This window comes from Perognathus longimembris, chromosome 13 (genome assembly GCF_023159225.1).
Source record: "Perognathus longimembris pacificus isolate PPM17 chromosome 13, ASM2315922v1, whole genome shotgun sequence".
Lineage (NCBI taxonomy): Eukaryota > Metazoa > Chordata > Mammalia > Rodentia > Heteromyidae > Perognathus > Perognathus longimembris.
Window position 1 is genome coordinate 25,689,510 of NC_063173.1, and position 22,149 is coordinate 25,711,658.

The 22,149-nt window shown below is 37.5% G+C and overlaps 1 protein-coding gene across 1 annotated transcript; it reads right to left on the minus strand.

Moving 5' to 3' along the window:
- Window positions 1-500: 500 nt before the first annotated feature.
- LOC125362454 (mas-related G-protein coupled receptor member A-like) lies at window positions 501-21,387 on the minus strand. The gene is made up of 2 exons (XM_048361299.1): window positions 21,140-21,387; window positions 501-1,524 (listed from the first exon to the last, which is right to left on the minus strand). Exons 1-2 carry the CDS (start codon window positions 21,385-21,387, stop codon window positions 501-503), a joined length of 1,272 nt encoding a protein of 423 aa, XP_048217256.1.
- Between the last annotated feature and the right edge of the window lie 762 nt (window positions 21,388-22,149).

Here is a 22,149-nt window from a genome sequence, read left to right on the forward strand (position 1 = left end):
CGTGTCAATGACAAATATCTCCAGCATCTTCATATAAACAAATAGGAAATGTTATTGTGAGAGGAAATATGCTTTCAAGGACATGATATTCCAAAAAGCTTGATGAGCTACTGAAATATGGACTTATGTTCTCAGGAATAACTTAAGTACATACAACAATGCTTTAAACAAGGTACACATTGTGATTCACACTTGAGTATAAGGATAAAATAAAAATGTGATAAACTACCATGTATGAGAAGATGATAAACAGGGTTTTGTGCTTTATAGGAGAATCTCTACTGATGCAAAACTAAAGTGAATATGTGCTCAGCAATTATTATTAAGCAAATATTATATAGTGCATTGTTCATACAGAGTGATACAGACATTGTGCTTTCATAGTAATGCTAAATCTTATGCAAAGATGGAAAAACCAAGATAAGTGCATTTATTTGAATATAGTAAAGAATTACGGAGGAACTTCTGAGACATGGACAGAGACCAGGGCAATGGTGTTTTTAAGGCTCCACTCTGCTTGCTGACATCTCCAGGGTCCCCTGAGAAAGGCTGCCTCCACATTCATTGTCTTCAGGAGTGTCCTGCAGAGCCCTCTGCAGAACCCGCTGAAGGTTCTGCCTCTGCCACTGCCTGAAGGAGCCAACAAAGAAGTAAATGATGGGGTTGGCACAGCTGTTAACAGCGGCTAGTAAATCTAAAAGCTCATTAAGATAACAGTAGAAGTGGTAGCTATCAATAGAAAACATAACTTTTAGTAAGGAAAAAAGTAGAAAGCACAGTCCACAGAAGATGTAAACCAGCACTGAGAGTAGGACGGACACATACAACCTGGTCAGTGACATCCGTCGAGAACCACAGAACATTCTTATAGTTATAGCCAGGCTGGACCCTGAGACAATCACAAACAGAAGCAGCAAGTATCCATCAGCAGAAAGTATACTTAACTTACACTGATGCCCATAATAATAAACAGCAGAAGTATTAGGACAGTAATGAATTAGCAAAGAAGAAAATGGCACTGGTAAGACCCAGAGCAGCACACACATGAAGGATGATGCGTGTCTTGGGCGGCGGCACCTGTACCAGATGGGACACAGGACAGACAGGCAGCGCTCCAGGCTAATAACACTGAGGAATCCCAGGCCTGCTATATACAAATGGAAAAACAGGAAGCGAAAGGCATGAAAGAAATAGTCTCCCATGCTATGAAGGAAATAACTGGTGAATTCATGCAGGTAATATATAAATTGAAAGCATAGGTAGAGGAAGTCAGCCACAGCCAGATTTAGAATGTAAACTGAGATGGCATTTCTTGGAATCTGGAAGCCGAGGAACCAGATCACAGCTGCATTTCCTGCCAGTCCAATCACAGCAATGATGGCACCAAAGCATTGGAGAATTGTCTTCTCCATGACACAATTCCCTGGAGAGATGTGCTTAAAGTTAGATGTCATGGTTCTTGTCATGTCTGTCATCAAGTATCGTGTGGTTGCTTCCACATTCATAATCACTCCATTGGTATTCCTGAAAGCAAAAAATCAGCTTCAGAAATTCATATGTAATTTCTATTCCTTATCTTTATCCTAAAGTGTGGTAACTATTATTTTCATTGTAAAGAAGGAGAAAATAGAACATCTCAGTGGTTAAGTAATAATAGAGATTTGAGGATTTCTGGAGAACAGAAGCAAATCCAGTACTTGCCATCAATAGAGCTTGAGGTCTCTGCTGTTTAAATTATACTCTTTTAACTATCAAAAAATAGACTATAATCAAACACCCCACTCCAAGGGTTAGTGCCATAGATCCAATACTACTCCAGGCAAATAATTTTCTTTCCTTTGTAGGAATTTAGAGAAACACAAATATCACCATGCCAGCTTTGTGTGAGGTCCCTACACTCACAATTTATTCACTGAGTACATGCATGATACATTGCTTTTCCATGCCACATTACATGAACTAAATAAAAAATAAATTGAGAATAGTGTAGAAACCACTAGAAGAGACCTATATACTGTGATGGAAAAATAGTCATACATACTAATCATATGTCACAAATTGAGAGTATATTCATATTTCACAAATTGAGGGTATATTCTGAAGTATTTTTGAGTGTCCATCATGTGACATTGATCACTGACATGTGTTTTAGAGATCCTATATAGTTTTGTTAAGTGTCTAGAATTGTATGAAGTCTGGGTATAAGCACCAGAGGGGCAGGAATTGGTGTGCTCTGAGGTGTATTACGAACCTACTCACACCTTCTTGAAGGTCTTTAATGGAGTGTTCTCTGAGATGAGAGGAATCAGTGAAGGGAAGTAGGACAAGTGCAGGTTGTGAAATGTCAATGCTTATGCAGATGTCACCTTGGGAAAAAGGATCAATTGACACTGGGGTGGAAAATTCCAGTAGATTGACAGACATTGAATCTCACTAGGCATTGACTATTTCATTCTATTCAAGAGTCTGAGTGTTATTTTTTTTTCACTTTACCATAGATAGAACTGGAATAGAAGGAGTCTGAGTCAGGAATCCTGTTCATCTCAAAGCATGGATGTGAAACCAGCAGAACTCCCTCAGGACTCCCATTTTAGCAGTTCTTTGAACATAACTGCCAGTGATTCCTAGTGGACTGCAGGTGGATAATGAAAAAACACAGGAGAAATTCTCAAGTTGTAGCCAATGTGCTATTCAAAATTGTGACATAAAATTAGGAATAGTTACCTGAATCCAGGGGCCCTTTCCTGCCCTAAAAATATATCAAAAGCCAGAGATTTTCATGAGGAACTAGAAGTAGGGGGTGGGATGTGTTGACAATGAACTCTGGTAGGTAGATGAGTTTTTAAAATAGTTTTCAGTTATTTGTACTGGAAAAAGAGAAGTTTTACTGATTCTACACAAGGCAATTCACTATTGGAATCTCTGTTAAATATTTAATGTATATATCTTTCTCATCAAATGTCTAGTTCTATAAGGAAGAAGTCATGTACATAGCATTAACTGCCACTGCTCCCCCTGGAGCATTTTCCCCACAGACCATGCATTTTCATATTTGACTCGACATTGGGAGAAACTCCATCTAAAGCACAGAAAACAATTTTTCTGGGATCACATCATCAAGAACAGGTCTCATATCATCCCCTGTTTATTGTTGCCCTGTGTGAGGATTTCTTTCAGTTCAGTTCAGTGTCCCCTGACTCACTGCATGTAGGATCCCAATGTAGAAACACGGGAGTTGTTAACTTATAGCAAAAATGGCAACTGACTTTAGGAATCCAAACACTCTTCATATATCTTTTTCCTGTACATACATTTTGTGCCGAGAAGTGGACTGAATGGACCTTTTTCATCCATTGTGTAGGGCTGATGCTTAAAGGGACTGCAGTGAAATCTGGCAGCCAAGAGAAGCTTATGAAGATACTGGAAAGCTTCTCACCCTCTCTTCCTCATTGCTGTATAAATTCATCCACATTTTGATGTTTCTGAGGAACCATTCTGACAACAGCCACTCATGTTAGAAACACTGAATGTCAGCATTAAAGACACCCTAGCCATTCATTAATTTAGGGATTTCGAATTTCCAATGATGAGGCTCAAAGGCATGACGCATATCAACAAATTAGCATAGCTTCCCCAACATTACTTATTGACCAGATTATCCTTTCCCTGTTCTGTATGCTTGGCAACCTTGTTGAAGATCAGTTGCATATATATTTTCCGAGAAGAGTACTTCTCAGAAAATTAGGCAAATTTTTAGAGATGAGGCAAGGTGGTAGTGTAAAACTTTCTCTTTTGATTTGCCCCATTTTTAAGGAAATGGAAGGACTTGGAAAAAGTTATACTAAGTGAGGTGAGCCAGACCCAAAGAAACATGGACTCTATGGTCTCCCTTATAGGGAATAGTTAGCACAGGTTTAGGCAAGTCACAGCAGAGGATCACAAGAGCCCAGTAGCTATACCCTTAGGAACACATAAGATGATGCTAAGTGAAATGAACACCATGTTATGGAAATGATTGTAATATCACTGTTGTAACGACTTTCAACGTGCCATATGCAACTAGCCTCTATTATTGATGATCTTCTTGTATCACCTTCCTGTGGTTGTACTTACACTATCTCTGTTTCTTATCTGAGAGAGTCACTGACCCAGCAAATTCTCCCACATGGGTTTGAGGCTCTCAGAGGTATGGATTTGCCCCATAGCCAGGTCTCCTGGTCTGCCTCAGCAGATTCCTGGCTGATCTTGTGGTAGAGGATTGAGCTTCCTCTCCCCTCCAGGGAAGATGTGGCTGAAGCTGCTAAGTATTCCTTAATTTTGGTCTGTTGCCTTTCTGTTTCAATATACTTCTCTCTTTCCTACTCTTTTTCCACTCTCAGTCCTCTTCCTCACTTTGGGTCTTCCAAATATAGTCTTGCTTTATGATTCTTCAGAACTTCTGAAGTGCCCATGCATTATTTTGTATGTAACTCAGTGCAGAATAAGAAGTAGGGGGGAGAGCCATGCTACTTCTTTCTTCTTCCTCTTTCCTTTCTACTGTCTGCTAGATACAGCTGTCCACATTCAACGTTGTTCTTACTTCTTTCACCTAGTCATCTGTTCATCACAGATACACCTGGAAGTGTGCTTTACTTATTTCCCAGGCTTCTCTCGATTCAGTCAAGTCACCAATCAAGATTACCCACCCAAAGCTCAAACCTTGTCAGTGAACATATTTCATTAAATCACAGTCTACAAATAAAATACAACAAGCAGGTTATAATTACATCTAACTAGGTGCATTGACTTACATTCCTATGGAGAGTGTATAAAGATAGCTTTCCCCACATTTCCAGCATTTGTGGTTGATTGCTTCCTTTTTTTTTTTTTTTTTTTTTTTTTTGGCCAGTCCTGGGCCTTGGACTCAGGGCCTGAGCACTGTCCCTGGCTACTTCCCGCTCAAGGCTAGCACTCTGCCACTTGAGCCACAGCGCCGCTTCTGGCCGTTTTCTGTATATGTGGTGCTGGGGAATCGAACCTAGGGCCTCGTGTATCCAAGGCAGGCACTCTTGCCACTAGGCTATATCCCCAGCCCCTTGATTGCTTTCTTGATGCCTGGGTTGAGGTAATTGTTAAATGCAGATTAGGTTAGAATGTAATTTATGATAAGAACATTTCTTCATATGTTTGTTATTTGTGCTTCTTTGGAGAAGTGCCTGTTCATTTAAGTACTGACTGATTTGATTGTTTATTTTCCTGTTTAACATGAGGATTTCCTTATATATTTTGGATATTAATCCCATATATAATGAAGAGCTGGCAAAGTTTTTCTCCCATCCTGTAGGTGTTTCTTGATTTTGATAGTTGTTTCCTGTGCTTTTGAGAAGCTTTTTGCCTTGATACAGTCTTATTGATCAGTTCTTGCTCATATTTGTTGAGCAAATGGACTCATGCTCAGACAGGCATGTTTTCCACAAGTAGTTTCAAAGTTTCATGCCTTACATTGATATCTTTCATCAAGTTTTAATTAGTCAAGGTGAGAGCCAGGGGGGCCTAGCTTCAGTCTTCTACATGTGGTTATCTAATACCCATAAGCATTGTACTTGTTGCTCAGGATTTTTTGGTTATTTTGGGGTCTTTTGTTCTGACATATGCAGTAAAGTTGTGTGTGTGCATGTGCCTGTGTGTGTGTGCATATGTGTGTGTCTGTGTATAGTATTTAAGTGCCCATTTTTTCCTTTTTTATTTTACATTTGAAATACCAGGAAAGGGATTACACTGTGGTAACTCCACAGACGTGACAGTGTAGGTTGAACAATCTCCCCCCCTTTATTACATTGTAGTATTTTTGTGGCCTCTTCTTCTTCCCACTCTTTGAAACATTATTGTGTAGCTTCATGATGCTATCTTCATATATGTATACCATTTGTCAATATTTGTTTCCCCTCATTATCCATTTTTTTTATTCTCACTTCCTCCCAGGGATGTCTCCAGACAGCCCCCTTTACAATCTTTATTCATTTCTTATAATTAGGAGCAAGGTAACATCATTTTTGTTCTGGATTCCACAAATAAGCTTGCCTCACTGCTTACCTTTTGAGATTGGCTTATGTCACTCATGATGATCAAGACATGGAAAATATATCCTAGAGAAAAGATAGCCTGTCAACAAATAGTCCTGAATCACGTGAAGATAATGAAAATATATTTTAAAAAGAAAGAAAAAGTAGAAATCAGAAAAACATGGTCTTGGGAAATATGTTTATTTACATATGGAAAAGAGCCATTCTGGGGGCTGAAATCAAAATAGAACTCAGAGGGACCAGTTAAATATAACAATGGGGACACAACTATTCATTTTCTTATTGCATACCATGACCAATTCTTCAATTATAAGGTTAGAAATTATTATGACAGAGTAGCTACATCGTTTTCACAGTGGGGGAAATGGTACAAATTTAATGACAGCCTGTGTTTCAGCTTCTGAAAGGCAAACTAGGTGAGCAGAAACCATCCCAGCCTTTTATGTATGTTTGACTATGCCCCTAGGATGAGCTTTACTATGTAAATTGAATGCACAAATCCCCATTTCATTTGGAAAGCAACATCTCCATCTACAGGTATAGCCTGAGAATGCTTTCGGTCTCCAATCTCCTCGGAAGTCAAAGGCTGAGATAGGTTTGATATCAACTGAAGTAATTCAAATAGTTGGCCTTACCTGACCAATGTATTTCAAAATGAGACAGGAATTTAATCATCAATGGCAGCCACTTTATAGACAATGATCAAGAGTGGATTAGATATGTAGCTCTCAAAAGGGGTCAGTTGATTAATAGAGACTAAAGTCTTGCTCTTGGGGACTTCAACCCAGGAGGCTAAAGACCTGTATCCCACAAAAGGTAAAATATAAACATATGCTCACTCAAAATAGGACTTTTCTGGTGGTACATGCTCATGAGCACGTATTGTTATAGAGATGGTTGGTCTCTCTTAAAGACTGAAGCCAAACACATCTGGCAGAGATGAGGTGGGTATTCAGGGATAGGGTCTGATCTAATCTAAATGTGTAGTTCTTATTATGGCATCTCCGTGTTGCACAGTGCAGATATGCTAGTGTATAGGTGGAGTAGCCCAACAAAAAATCAGAGTAATTTTATGTTGATATATATGAAGGTAACTGAAAAGGAGGGAGAGAGGTGAGATAAAGTGGTGTGTGTGTGTGTGTGTGTGTGTGTGTGTGTGTGTGTGTTTAAGAGAAAAAGAGGAAGAGGGTAAAATATCTGAAAAAGCTGATGGTACTTGTTATCTTAGCTATGATGTAAGTCTATTATCATAAGTGGATCTTGCCCAGATGCTTAGAGCAGGAAGTAAGGCTCTATGTCAAAAAGCATCCAGAAAAACAAAGCAGACTTGTGCCATGTCTCAGTGGTAAGAGTGCCTGCTTCATAAATTCAGTGATTGAAATCTTTTCCTCATTTCTTTCTTTTATTTCTCATTATTAGCATGCAGAAAAATGAGTAACTTGTATGTTGACTTTATATCCTTCGATGTAACTGAGATTGCTTATCTGATCTAACTTTTTTTGGTTGGAGACTTCAGGATTTTGTAAATTGTATGATCTTACATCATGTAGAGTCCATTTGACCTCCTTCTCTCTTATTTATGTCCTTTTTATTTCTTTCTATTGCATTACTGATCTAGCTAAGAAGTGGAAAATGAAGACCAAAATGGAATCGAGATTCCATCTCAACCCAGTTAAAATTCTGGGGAGCAAGAGATGAAAGAGGAACTAATGCACACTATCAGTAGGAGTGTAGTTTAGTTTAGCCACTATGAAAACCAGTATGGGTGCTGCTAACAAACCCCTCAAATACAATACTATACGAGTCCTCTCTGTCTCTGTCTCTGTCTCTGACTCTGTCTCTGACTCTGTCTCTGTCTCTCTCTCTCTCTCTCTCTTTCTCTCTCTCTCTCTCTCTCTCTCTCTCTCTCTCTCTCTCTCTCTCTCTCTCTCTCTCTCTCTCTCTCTCTTGGAGCTTCCTGGCATTTTTCTGAAGGAATATGTGAATTTGCAATCAAAATGCCTACACATCTATGTTTATAGTAACACTATTCATGACAGCAAAAGCATGGAATCAGCCCATGTACCCATCAAGCAAGAAACAGACAAAGAAATTTTTACCCATAAAGTCATAAAAGATAATAAAATTATTTTGTGTAAGGAATTGGAGTAAAATGGAATTTTTCATATTAAGTGAAATTTACTATCCTGAAAAATTAAACAATATAACACATTTGGTCTCCTATAAGGGATATAGACCCACCAGAAATAAATGACATGAATAAAAATTGGGACTGTTTGGGAAAGGAAAAAGTAGAGGGTACCTGTAAGTATAATTCAAATATTTTATATGCATGTGGTATTTTGGTCAGCTTCCTCTGCTAGAGTCCCATATGGGAATGCCACAGGTATGCTTGCCTGTCCTTTAGTCAGCTTGCCCTTCCAGGACTCCCTTGTGGGGAACTATGGTGTTTACTTGTATCCACTTGGGTTTTGGTGATCTTTGTTATTTAGGAGACACAGGAAAAGGGCAGATATTTCACTCTTCCAGACTTGGTACAGTTACAATGTAGCTTTGTTATTTCTTCATTTCTTATATAGATTCAAGGTTCAATATATATGTTTTTATATTCTCTGGTCACTACCTGTCCTATATTTAACTGGTACACCCTTTTTATGTATCAACTTACTCACACTTACTTGACTTTTAATGTTGTGTCCCAGGACACAGAAATATGGTGTTTGTGTATAGTTTGTATTCTTCTCTCCTCAGTCCATCATTTACTTTCTTTCCTGTCTTGCAACTCATTATCCCATGCACTTTTCACTTTTAGGGTTCTTGTAGAAATATGCAATTCTCTACTGGTTTTTTAAAAACAGGACTTTTTACTTGTCTCATTGTTTTAAATAAGCTCTTGCCTGTAGTTTTTAAATTGTTATTCAGTAGAGAGCTCCTTTACTGCTCTTGTTTTCTTGGTTGCCTATTAGCTAGCTATACCTGGATAATCCTCTCTTTGTCAAGATTTTGTGAATAGTCTGTTCTTTATTAAATGTGCTTTTTAAAATATTTTCATCTTCCAGCCTATCTCCTTCATCTAATTCCATAGTTCATTGGATTAACCTTATAAAGGTATGCTAGTGATCTTGCATATTTCCTTTCTGTTTGCTTTTTTGTCTCTCTATAACTGAATATTGTAATATTCATACCTTGTTTTTTTGTCCAGATTCTCCATTTTAACTATGCCCAATCTGTTAGTACAGCCTTTCAGGTATGTTTTTATTTGTGTTACTGAGCTTTCCATATGCAGAATTTCAATTTGATTTTTTCTAGAATTTTTCTTCATTAAATTCTTTCCATTCCTCTCTTTACAAGCCTTCTTTTCCCCCACTTTGAGCTTCTAGCTTCTTCAAGTACCCAAGGCTTCCCTGAATATGTCAGAGAGGGAGAGGATTTAAGGAAGCACTAAATTCTGTACTGACAAAGACAAACTGAACTTACCAGGGTTGACATGGGTGGAGAAGACTCAGTGGCTTCATTTATGATTTATTTATTACTTTTTTAGTTGGTTTATTGAAGCATTGCTATGTATTTGACTTACACTCTTTTTTTTTTTGCCAGTCCTGGGCCTTGGACTCAGGGCCTGAGTACTATCCCTGGCTTCTTTTTGCTCAAGGCTAGCACTCTGCCACTTGAGCCACTGCGCCAATCTGGCCGTTTTCCATATATGTGGTACTGGGGAATTGAACCCAGGGCTTCATGTATAGGAGGCAAGCTCTCTTGCCACTAGGCCATATTCCCAGCCCTTGACTTATACTCTTAAGTATGCTAGGTAATACTGTTGATGGGGTAAATCCATCCAATTAATTGTTTTAATTCTGTTCCCCAACATGCTGGCAATTAAATTGAGATGGAGACATAACTAAAAATTGGTGCAAAGTTCTGAAATTTGTAATGTCTTTTAAAATCAAGTAGTTGTATGCCTTATTCATTCATGGTTTCCAACACCCCTTTACCTTGAAATAAATACTAGGGTTACAATGAATGTCCAACTGAGACTGGTCCCATTTCTACACTTCAAATTGTTCCAAGCAAGAACTTATATTAACAGTAGTTTACAAAACTAAAGGACATGCATTTTATCACCTGAATCAAAAACCAACTTGTAAACATGTCAATGACAAATATCTCCAGGAATCTTTACATAAACAAATAGGACTTTTTATTGTCAGAGGGAATATGCCTTCAACGACATCATATTCCAAAAAGCTCAATGATCGATTGAAATATGGACTCATTCTCTCACAAATAACTTAAGTATGTGCAATAATGCTTTACGTACAGTATGGGTTATGATTCCCTCTTGAATATAAAGAGAAAATTAAAAATTCTAATAAATTCTTCTCCTTCCCTCCTTCTTTCCCTCCTTGCCTCCCTCCCTCACTCCCTTTCTTTCTTCTTTTCTTTCCACTTCCTTCCATTTACATACAACTACCCAGAGACTGCATTTTTTCTCCCATTCCATATTTCAGGATATCTTATGTTTCTGTCCCACATGCACCAAGCTATTAGAAATTTAACCTATGTATCATGACAGTATATGGTTAGAATGTAGATCAAGGATACTGTACTAGACTGGTTTTTGTTTATCCATGGATTATGCACAATAGATGTAAAAGTTAGACGCATAGTACAAATATCAAGCCTATAGATATGTTTTTTTAAAAATTACTGTTATTGTAAAGGTTATGTACAGACAGGTTACAGATACATATGTAAAGTAGTGAGTACTGAGTTTATTTTTTTCTTTTGTGTAGTTTTTGGAGTTGAACTCATGGCCTGAGCACTGTTCCTTAGCTTTTGACATCAAGGCTTCTACCACTATCCAGAACTCTACTCCAAGATTTTTTGGTAGTTAATTGGGGATAAGAATCACCTTGCTTTTCCTTATTGGGTTAATATTGAACTCTGGTTCTAGATGTTATTCTCTGAATAAATAAGACTATAGGTATGTACCCACATTAGTGTTATTTTTATTATTATTATTAAGTATATTTAAGAGGGGTTGACACATACAGCTCCCCTAAAACCCAACAATCCTCTCCTGGGTATTTACACAAATGACCACAAACTAGGCCACACTAAAGCAAAGCTAAGTTCATTGCAGCATTATTTACCATAGCTAAGATATCATATCAGTCCAGATGCCCCTAGGTACATGAGTGGGTCAAGAAAATGTTGCATATATGCACAATGGAATTCTTCACTTCCTTTAGAAGGAATAACATAGCCTCATTCATAGGGAAACAGAAAGACTTGGTAAAAAATCATATTAAGTAAGCCAGACCAAAAGAAACAGAGGTTCCTAGGTTTCCCTAGAATATGTCTAGGATAGTTCTAGCTGAGGATCACAATAGCTCAAGAGCTATGGACATGTGACCCTAGAAAATGATGCTATTAGAAATGAATTCTAAGATAAAGAAAAAAGAAGTTTTTTTATTTAATTCTATTGTAAAGGTGATGTACAGATGAGTTACAGATACATAATAAGGTAATGAGTATATTACAAGGGTTTTTTAAATAGTGTACTGTTTACAGTTATTTCCTTTTTCTCTTTTCCTGTTTCTATGGTTTATACTGTTGTCACTGTTTTTTATTTAGTACCCTTAGTCTTGCATATAGTTTATCTGATTTGGGGAAGGAAAGAGGAATCACAGAAATGGTGAGATAAAGGGCAAAGGGTGAACCAATGCAAGAGTGTTAGTTATAAGACACTATGTTGGAAAGGAACTTTACAATTTAGGAGAGAAGAGTTTGGAGGTAGGCACAGCAGGAGAAATTGAGGAAGGGGTAACAGTGTTCAGTAAAAAATGTACTAATTTCCTTACTTATGTAAATGTAACCCCTCTGTATATCACTTTTACAATATACAAAGGAAGTTGAAGTGAAAACTTCCTGGGTTGATAATCTCCATAGGATACTACTCTGCCCCATAGCGGTCTCACTCCAATTGAACTTTGAGGCTTAAGTATCTCCCTTCTAGGTAAAGCACAGCCTTGTGATTTCCTGTTCTGAGACCGAGCTGACAAATAAGACAGCAGAAGCCAGTGAGCCATGATTCTTATGAGATATTCTGAACAGACTATGTAGTGTTATGCTCCTTTGGTCCCTTAACAGGTGTCTATCCCCACCTCAATTAATCTCCCTCCCTGCAATTGATTTTGGTTTTCCAGGTTCATCTTGCAACCTGACCAGCAATGCAAGACAGTGTGTGCTTCTTGTGATGCACTATATAAGCAAGAAGAAAGAACACCTTTATGGGAAAGTAACGTGTTCAACCACTCTGGAAAGCAGTATGAAGGTTCCTTAAAAGACTAAACAGAGGGCTGGGAATGGGGCTTAGCAGTAGAGTGCTTGCCTTGCAGGCATGAAGCCCTGTTTTATTCCTCAGCACCACATAAACAGAAAAAGCTGGAAGTAGCAGTTTGGCTCAAGTGGTAGAGTGCTAGTCTTGAGCAAAAAGAAGCCAGGGACAGTACTCAGGCCCCGAATTTAAGCCTCAGGACTGGCAAAAAAAAAAAAAAATGGAAACAAAACAAAACAAGACTAAACAGAGAGCTTCCCTATGTCCCAGCATTCCCACTGCTGGGCATTCATCCAACAGACCACAAGCAAGGCCACACTAAGGCTACCAGTGTAACCATTTTCACTGCATCACTATTTACCATTGCCAAGATAAAGAATAAACCCTGATGCCCCTCAATGGAAGAAAGAATAGAGGAAGAAAATATGGCATATACACACAATGGAATTCTACTCTTCCACCAGACAGAATGATATTGTACCATCCACAAGGAAATGGAAAGACTTGGAACAATTAAGCGTTACAAGTAAGCTAAACATAAAGAAACATAGGTTGCATGGATTTCCTCATTTTTTAAAAACATGAATGTGCCTATAAATCTACAAGTAAACACATTGGATGGTACAAGACAAAAAATACCCTTGGACATGATAAATTATACAGGATTCTAGACATTCACACACTGAGATCACAAGAGCATATCCTTAGGAGATGATCCCAAAAGTTCAGTAGCTATGTACATATGATCATGTAAAATGATATTTATTGAAGTGTACACCTAGAAATGGAAACAAGAGTTTTGTTTTGCTCTACCTTGTTTCTATTCTTGTATTCTGTATGTCTTGTATGTAAGTTTATCTGTTTGGAGGAGGCTAAGGAGGGCACACAGTAATGGCAGGAGAAAGGGTGAACAAAGCTAGCAGTGATATTCAATAGACACTATGTTGAAAATAAGCTATACAAGAAAGAGAGGAAAGCTGGGAGGAAGCAAGTGAACAGTGACACTGTTAAAAAATGCACTCTTTACCTGACTTATGTAACTGTAATCCCTCTATACATCACCTTTACAATGACAACAAACAAACAAAAAAACACCTTTTTTTTTGTCATGAAAACGCCTGTGCATGAAGGCATGCCCTTTCATCCCATTATTCAGAGAACCTGTGTAGGAGACTCACATCCTATGCTGCCTGGGAAAAACCAGGAGAACCTCACAAAATAAAATAAGAAATTGTTGAGGTGTAGTGAAGCAATAGAGCTTGTTGTAACAAGCATAAGGTCTAATGTTATTACCTCATGATATGGGGTGCAGTCCTTTGAGAAGACATAACAATCCTGCATGTAAATGTGACTTACAGTTGCTTTTCCAAGTATCTGATAGCAAAGAAATACTGATAGGTAAGAAATAATAGGTGAATCTACTATTAGAATTGCATTGTTCTTTCAGTAATTGACAGATGCAATCATCCTAAGATCAGTAATTATATCATTGAACAATGCCATCAATATACTGCTTGTGAAACAATCCAACATTTTAATTCACTAGTAATAATGATTCCTATTTCTGATTCACACAGGAAATTCACCAAGAGCTACCACATTATGAGTTAGAAAGCGTAACATCATCAATTCAGAACCTGGAAGCATACCAACTATCCTTTCAGAAAACATACCCATGGAACTTCTCCATCTGTGTTATGTAATGAGTTCCTCCACTTAACCATAAACTCTTGGATGGAGACTTATCTCTTAGTACTTCATAATGTCATCCATGCTGCCTTGCTCTCCTCTCCTCTTACCCTGAGCAGCCTGCTGGACATCAGCAACAATGGCCAGTACTTGTCTGCTGAGTTAGCCATATCCTTCACGCCAGCACTTAGTCTTTGCTTCATCTTCTGCAGTCTATCCTGGCCAGTGTCGTCACTTTTCACTAGCAAAACCTATTTTCTATGAATATATCTTTTGCTTCTGGTTACAGAGAATTGACAAATCCAAATATAAGGGAAGAAAATAAAATTATCATTGTTTTTAGGTTAAAAAAAAGGACTTACACAGGAAACCCTTAATATTGAGCACAGAGATATACACAGAGCTATTGGAAGTGATTTTAAATTTGGCAGTGCTTCAGAATACAAAGTCAACACAAGGGCATTAGTTCCATTTGTAAACATTTACAACAAGCTCTCTGAATGTAGATAAGAAAATATTTCTGGCATGTCCCAGTGTCTCACATCTGTATTCTAGCTGCCAAGGAGGCTGAGATGTAGATGATCATAGTTCAAAGCCTGTCAAGGCAGAAAGTGGTTGGAGACAACAGCTCAACAAACAAACAAACAAACAAACATATATACAAAAAACCCCCGCAAAAGCATAAAATCCAGGCAGGTAACCTGTCACATGTGGAAGAATGCCAGTCTAGCAATCAACCTGATAAGCAAAATTTCCTTTGTTCAAACCCAGGTAAATTTAGTAAATAATCCCATTAACCATATTGCCTACAATCATGAAATGACTGAGAGTAAATCTGACTATAGTGCAAACTACCAGACACGTTTCAAAGAAAAAAGACACCTACTAAATAGATAGGAAGAATTAATATCAAGACTTTCTTACTATGCATGGCAATCTACAGATGTAGTGGCACACCTCTCATCATGACAGTGACTTTTGTTTAAATGTGTAGAAAGTATTTCTTTAAAGGCATGTGAAAACTATAGAGATGCCAACGTACAAAAATTATTTTGGATAACAACAAAATGGAAAACTCACACTTCTGATTCCTATATATATATATAATAGAAAGCTTTAGTATCACTAACAACTTTATACTCAGAATAGAAATTAAACTATCTATCTATCCATCTGTCTATCTGTCTATCTATCTCAGTGATTTCAACAAGAGGTCTAAATTCCTCAATTTAAAATACAATTTCTCTAATACATTTTATTGAGGAAATGATAATATCACAAAGTAATTTTCAACAATTAAATCACATTAAAGTTAAAATATTGTAAAGATTTAAATAAGAGATGTACAATTTGAATCTCTGAGGAAACAAAACAACAAAAAGGAGAGTAAAGCTTTATTACATCGGCAATGGCTATGGGTTCTGTAACAAAACTACAGGAAACACAATCTAGTTGAAACTGTCAAGGATTGTTGCATCAAAGGGTACAGGTAGTAAAAGTAAGAAGTCAATACATGAAGTAGGAAAATAAATTACATTTACATATGTGATTAAAAATATAAAGGGCTGGGGATATAGCCTAGTGGCAAGAGTGCCTGCCTCGGATACACGAGGCCCTAGGTTCGATTCCCCAGCACCACATATACAGAAAACGGCCAGAAACGGCGCTGTGGCTCAAGTGGCAGAGTGCTAGCCTTGAGCGGGAAGAAGCCAGGGACAGTGCTCAGGCCCTCAGTTCAAGGCCCAGGACTGGCCAAAAAAAAAAAATAAAAATAAATATATATATATATATATATATATATATATATAAACATATCAGTCTGGGAATGTGGCTTAGTGGTAGAGTGCCTAGCATGCATGAAGCCGTGGGTTCAATTCCTCAGTATCACATAAACAAGGAAAGCTGGAAATGTGCTTTGTCTCAAGTCCTACAGTGCTAGAATTGACCAAAAGAGCATCATGGACAGTGCCCAGGCACTGAGTTCAATCCCTACTGGCAAAACACCTCCCAAAAACTGAAAACCAAACAAACCCCCAAAACAAAAATAAAAAAAGTAAAAATTCCTTAATCTTAAAAATAAAATATACTAACAATCATGGAATTCAGTTAAATACTGGAAATGCTCATGAAAAAAACTTTTTACCACCATGAATCATCAGAAAATTGTACATCAAAACTATACTGGACTATGGTGGCCCAGTAGTTAGGGTGAATACGATGTAAACACAACCAAACAAAAATTAAATGTTGGAAAGGATGTAGAAAAATTATAACACTTATATACTGTTGATGAGACTTTTAGGAAGTGCATAATAGCATAGTGTGGAGATAAACCAAGTTTCCACTGACAGATATGTGACCTGTTATGATCAGGATAAGATGCATGTATTGGAGAGGACAGTAGACGTTGTATCTTTCAGTCAAAGGGATATTCAGGGGTGGCATCTGATCCAAACATGAAATACTTAGTATGGTATCTCTGTGTTGCACAGTGTTGGTGTGCTAGTATGTAAGTGGACTAAACCATAAAGAAAGAAAAACAGAATTATTTTATGTTGATATATATGAAGGCAACTGAAAAGGAGGCAGAGAGATGAGAAAGGTAATGTGTGTGTGTGTGTGTGTGTGTGTGTGTGTGTGTGTGTGTAAGAGGAAAAGAGGAAGAGGGAAAACATCTGAAGAAACTGATGGTATTAGTGATGATGTATGTCTATTTATTATAGGTGAATCTTTTGCAGAAGCTTACCTGAGTAGGCGGTAAGGCTCTATCTCAAAATGTAACCTGAACACAAAGCAGGGCTTGAGCTATGGCTGAGTGGTAAGAGTGCCTGCTTTATGAATTCAATGATAGAAATCGTTTCCTGGTTTCTTTCTTGTTCTGCTCAACATTGGCATGCAGAAAAACAACTAATACTCATATGCTTATTTTGTATCTTGCTATTTAACTGAGATTGCTGATCAGACCTAAGGGTGTTTTTTTCTTTTAGTGTGGATATTTTAGGTTTTTGTAAATTATAAGATCACACATCATCTACAAATAGAGGTGATTTGACTTCTTCCTCTCTTGTTTATGCCTAGTACTAGTACTAGTGCATGATTTCCTATTAGTGTGTCACGAGATAATAATTCACTTTACATTTCACAAAGTTAAAGTATTTTAAATCTTTTCATTCTATAGAAGTAATAACCCTGAGCATGATATCTTGATCATAATTTAAATATTACACAATGTATTTTTATATCCAAACATCACATAGTACTTCAAAATTCTGTCTAATTTATGGTTTAGCTAAAATGAATATAAAAATTAATAATACATCCAGAAGACTTCTTTATAGACACAGTTTTATGACCCTTATTCCTCAAAGATGCATGTGGGTGTGTTTAGTTGTGAAGTGATATGACAGGCAGATGAGCCATAGGCACTCAAGGAGATGCATCCTTGTCTGTCTTGTCAATTATTTCTGTGTGTTTAGCTGTCATGATATGAATGTTCTTTGCTTGTTATGAAAAGTTACATTGCTATGATGATTCTGGAAATGGAGAATTTTGTTACTATGAAAACACAGATTTATTAAATGCCTGTGGATGTCTTGGCAGGTCTGAAACAAATGATTTCAGGAGCCTTAAAGGATCCTAGATCTGGACACTCGGAACCATTCTTTCCAAAGCTATATGTACATATAGTATATGCAATTAAATATATACATATATATTCAAATAATCATCAACGAGGATCCCAAGTTTCCTCATCTTGTACACAGTTCCCTCAGTATTTCCAACAAATTATATGAGGAAAGGATACAATCACAATGTAATTCAAAGCAAGAAAGTTTAACCTTCACACCACATAAAAATTAGCTTAAATAATGTTAAGACCTAAATAAAAGAGATAAAATTTGAACCTCTAAGAAAACAAAACAGTCCAACCACATCAATGATGATTTCCACCCATTGGAGCATTGTCATTTCCATGCTACAAATTTCCTTGTGGTTATCATTACATGTTTCTATAATTTCTGGAATCAAGGTTGGTGTGGTTGGCTCCATACTCAGACCTTCCCAAGTGGAGTCTCTGAAAGCAAAAACGAAGCTTCAGAAACAATTACCTAACCTCGATTACTCAGCTTTACCCTATAGAGTGGTAATCATTATTTTCATTTTAAAGTGGAAGACAATAGAGTTTCTCAGAGACTGAGTAATAAGTCAAGTGTTTCAGATTTCTGGACTACAGAAGCAAATCTAGTACTTTTCATCAATACAATCTGAGATTTCTTTCCTATACATAAAAGTTCAACCATCACAGAAATATAGTAACATCCAAACACCCAACTCAAAGATTTAGTGCTCCACATCTCTCACTTCTCCACGTCAGTAATTTTATTCCATATGTAGGGATTTAGAGAGACACAATGATCACCATGCCAGCTTCGTGTGAGGTCCCTACACTTACAATTTATTCACTGAGTGAATGAGTGATGCATTGGTTTTCCATCACCGTTTATGAATTTAAAAAAACACAAAATATAAATAGAATAAAAACCACTGGAACAGACCCATAAAATATGATGGAAAAATTTTGTTCATCCTAAATAATTTTGTACTAATTCAGGGTATATTCAGAAGTATTTATGTGTGTTGATTCCTGAGAGATCTTTGAGGGACACCACATAGATTTGTTAAGTGTCTAGAAGAATTATATGAAGTATGGGAATATCTATTAGAAGAGCAGTAAGTGGAGTGCTCTGAATGTGCATTATAAACAAACCTACCTCACACCCTCTCCCAGGTCTTTAATGGAGTGTTCTCTGAGAGGAGAGGACTCAGTGAAGGGATGTAGGAAACATGCAGGTTGTCAAAAGTCAAGAGATATGCTTATTCAGAATTCAAGTGAAGGAAAAGAATCCGTTGAAACTGGGGTGGAAAATTCCAGTAGATTGAAAGATATTGGATCTCAGCAGGCATTGACTCTCATTCTATTCAAGAGTCTAAGGGTTAAAATTTGTTTCCTTTGCCCAAATTGAGAGACAAAGGATAAAACGACAAACCAATGCAACAGCAATACTTACAAACTATATGGTGTAAACAAAAGGTACTTCTCACAGAGGTGGGGGGCTGGAAAATGGGGTGGCACGAAGTGAGGAAAACTGAGGGAAGAGGTAACAAGTTGGATAAGAAATGTACTCACTCCTTTTCGTATGGAACTGTAACTCCTCTGTACTTCACTTTGACAATAAAAATATATTAAAAAATAAAAATAAATAAAAATGGGTTTCTTCACTTTACCATAGATAGAACTGGAATTGAATGAGTATTTGTAATGAGTCCTGCTTCTCTCAAAGAATGGATGTGAAACCAGTCAAGCTGCCTCAGGTCTGCCCTTTTACCAGGTCTTTGATCATACCTATAGCAAGTGGGTGATAAAAAAATAAAGGAGAAAATTCCCAAGCTGTAACCAACGTGGTGGTCAAAATAGTGGCTTAAATAAAATTAGGAATCATTAGCTGAGTCCAAGTGGCCTTTCCTGTCTTGAAAAAGTATCCAAGCTGGAAGCATTCAAGTGGAACTATAGGCATTCAGGAAATGAATCTTCATCATCTCTGGCAGCTTTTGTGGTTTTTAATAAATTGAACTGGGAAAAGAGAAGTTTTACTGATCCTACACAAGGCAACTCACCATTGGAATCTCTATTTAATATTAAGTTTATTTATTTTCCTCATCAAACATGAAGTTCTATAAGGAAGAAATCATGTATATCCCAATGTTTCACATTGAACATTTTTTCCATAGGCCAATGTTGCTTTGATTTGCATATCTTTTATGGCCACTGATGTCGAGCACATCTTCATGTGCCTCTTGTCTGCCCCATTTCTTCTTGCTCAAAAGTTCCCAAAACGTTTTCATATGAATATACAACCTGAGAGCATCTCAGGGATTCTCAAGTCTGCTGGAGTCCCCCAATAGCCATTCCTATCTTGTGCATGTCAAAATTTTTAGATATTTAGATAAAAGATTGATCTCATTTTCCATTGTACCTTCATTTTATTTATTTATTTTTGTGATTTTTTTTCTTTTTTTCTGAATAATTATTTATTGTCAAAGTGATGTACAGAGGGGTTACAGTTTCATATGTAGGGCAGTGGGTACTTTTCTTATACAATTTGTTACCTCCTCCTCATTTCCCTCCTCCCCCTCCCCCTCTCCCTCTGCCCCCCATGAGTTGTTCAGTTGGTTTACACTAAATGGTTTTGGAGTCGTCTTTTTATCCTTTGTCTCTTAATTTTGATGTAGAGTGACACAACCACTTTGAGTTCATGCAATAAACGTAAAGAGTATGCTCTTTGTTCCAAACTTTCTCTTCCCTAGGCTGTGTTGAGCTGTCTGAAGTCATATACACCATATGATGTTAATGGAATCTTTTGTGATTGGGGAATGGGAACAACAAAGTCCTTGTTTAATATGCCACAGTGCATCCAGACGATACCTTACAAAATTGTAGTTAAGGTCCTTATGTAATGGTCCTGCACTATCTCTCTGCCAACACGTCCTTCCCTCATACCCAAGACCTACTGCAGCAATGCTGCATTACCCTTTTCTTCCTTTTTCTTCTCTTAGTGGATTTCCCATGCCATTGCCCTTAATCCTACCCTCCTTCTGAAGGCCTCCTCAACCATTACAAATTGAACCATCAATTTCCTTTGTCATTTGATGCATGAAAATTTCAATGTAATGTATTTTGAGAACTAAGGAAACATGTGTTATATGGTGTCAGATCTGAGAAACAATATTTACATACATATTTCCTTTTATTGAACAGTAAGAATCACTATTTTTTCAGTGTAACAGATCTGACTGTGAAATAAAAGGGCAAATAATTGTCTTTGATTAATCAAACAGAGAAATCTGGTTAACATCATTTTACATTTCCAGAGTTGGGGCCACCAACATTCCCTTCTCAGAAGGAACCTTCTGTTTCTCGCGTTCCCAATAACCCTCTGAATAAAGCATTTCATCTTGGATGAAGTATGGAACTGAAATAAGTTCTTACCTTTCTTCCATTTTCCTGTTCAGAGCTGCGGATGTGACTTGTAGTGGAGAGGTAGAGCCTATCTCAGGCTGCGCAATAACAGAGTCCACTTCTTTGTTCTGAAATTGAAGAGATGACCAGAGCAGGTGGGAAGCTTGTGATGAAGTGAGGTTTATGAAGATTGCAGCCAACCAGTGTACCTGAACTGCGACCAAATCAGAGTCCGGAGCATCTGAGTCACGATCCTTCACTAAGATGATTCTTGGCATCTACTCTATTCCCACATCCATATCTGCTTCCGTTCTCCCATTTCATTCAACCCACTTTTAAGTGATTTCTGTTCTGTCCTTTAATTGCCAACTCCAACCTTAGGTAGAAATACCAAGCCATTTTATCTTGCATTTAGGTCCTTATAACTAAATATTAAAGTGTGTCATTGGGCCTTTGCCATCCAAAGTACACCCTGGCCTGCTTGCACTTTCTGTTTCAGTGGTCATCACAGTAGAAAGGCATTCATTAGTATAGTTTTCTTCCAAATGATAGAGTAATGTTCATAGGTTGATAGGCTCCCAATATTCCATTCTCCATGTGTTGCTACTTCTTATTCTTACTTATTCTCATTTAACTTTGATTATTTTCCCTTCCTCCCTCCCTCCCTCCCTCCCTCCCTCCCTCCCTCCCTCCCTCTCTCTCTCCCTCCCTTTCTCCTTTCCTTCTTTTTTTCCCTTCCTTCCCAATACCTTGTTTACATACAACTGCCCAGAAACTTGCATTTAATCTCATATTGTATATGTTTCTGTCTCACAAGCACCAAGCTATTAAGGAATTCAAGTGGTTTGTCATGATGTTATAAGTTTGAAATGTAGATCAGGGACATAACAGTAGACTGGCTTTATATATCCACAGATTATGCACAATAGAAGTAAAAGCCTTATGCCTGGTATAAATATCAAGCCTATAAGTATGTTTTTAGAGTTGAATTTTTTTTGTCTAAGTTCTGGGTCTTGGGCTCATGGTCTGAGCAGTTTCCT

Bases quoted from the DNA above. Each gene is read 5' to 3' on its own strand.
- LOC125362454 (XM_048361299.1), bottom strand. From the start codon at position 21,387: ATGCCAAGAATCATCTTAGTGAAGGATCGTGACTCAGATGCTCCGGAC. The intron at 1,525-21,139 runs GTAAGAACTTAT...TTTTGCTTTCAG, and splicing joins AACAGGAAAATGGAAGAAAG to GAATACCAATGGAGTGATTA.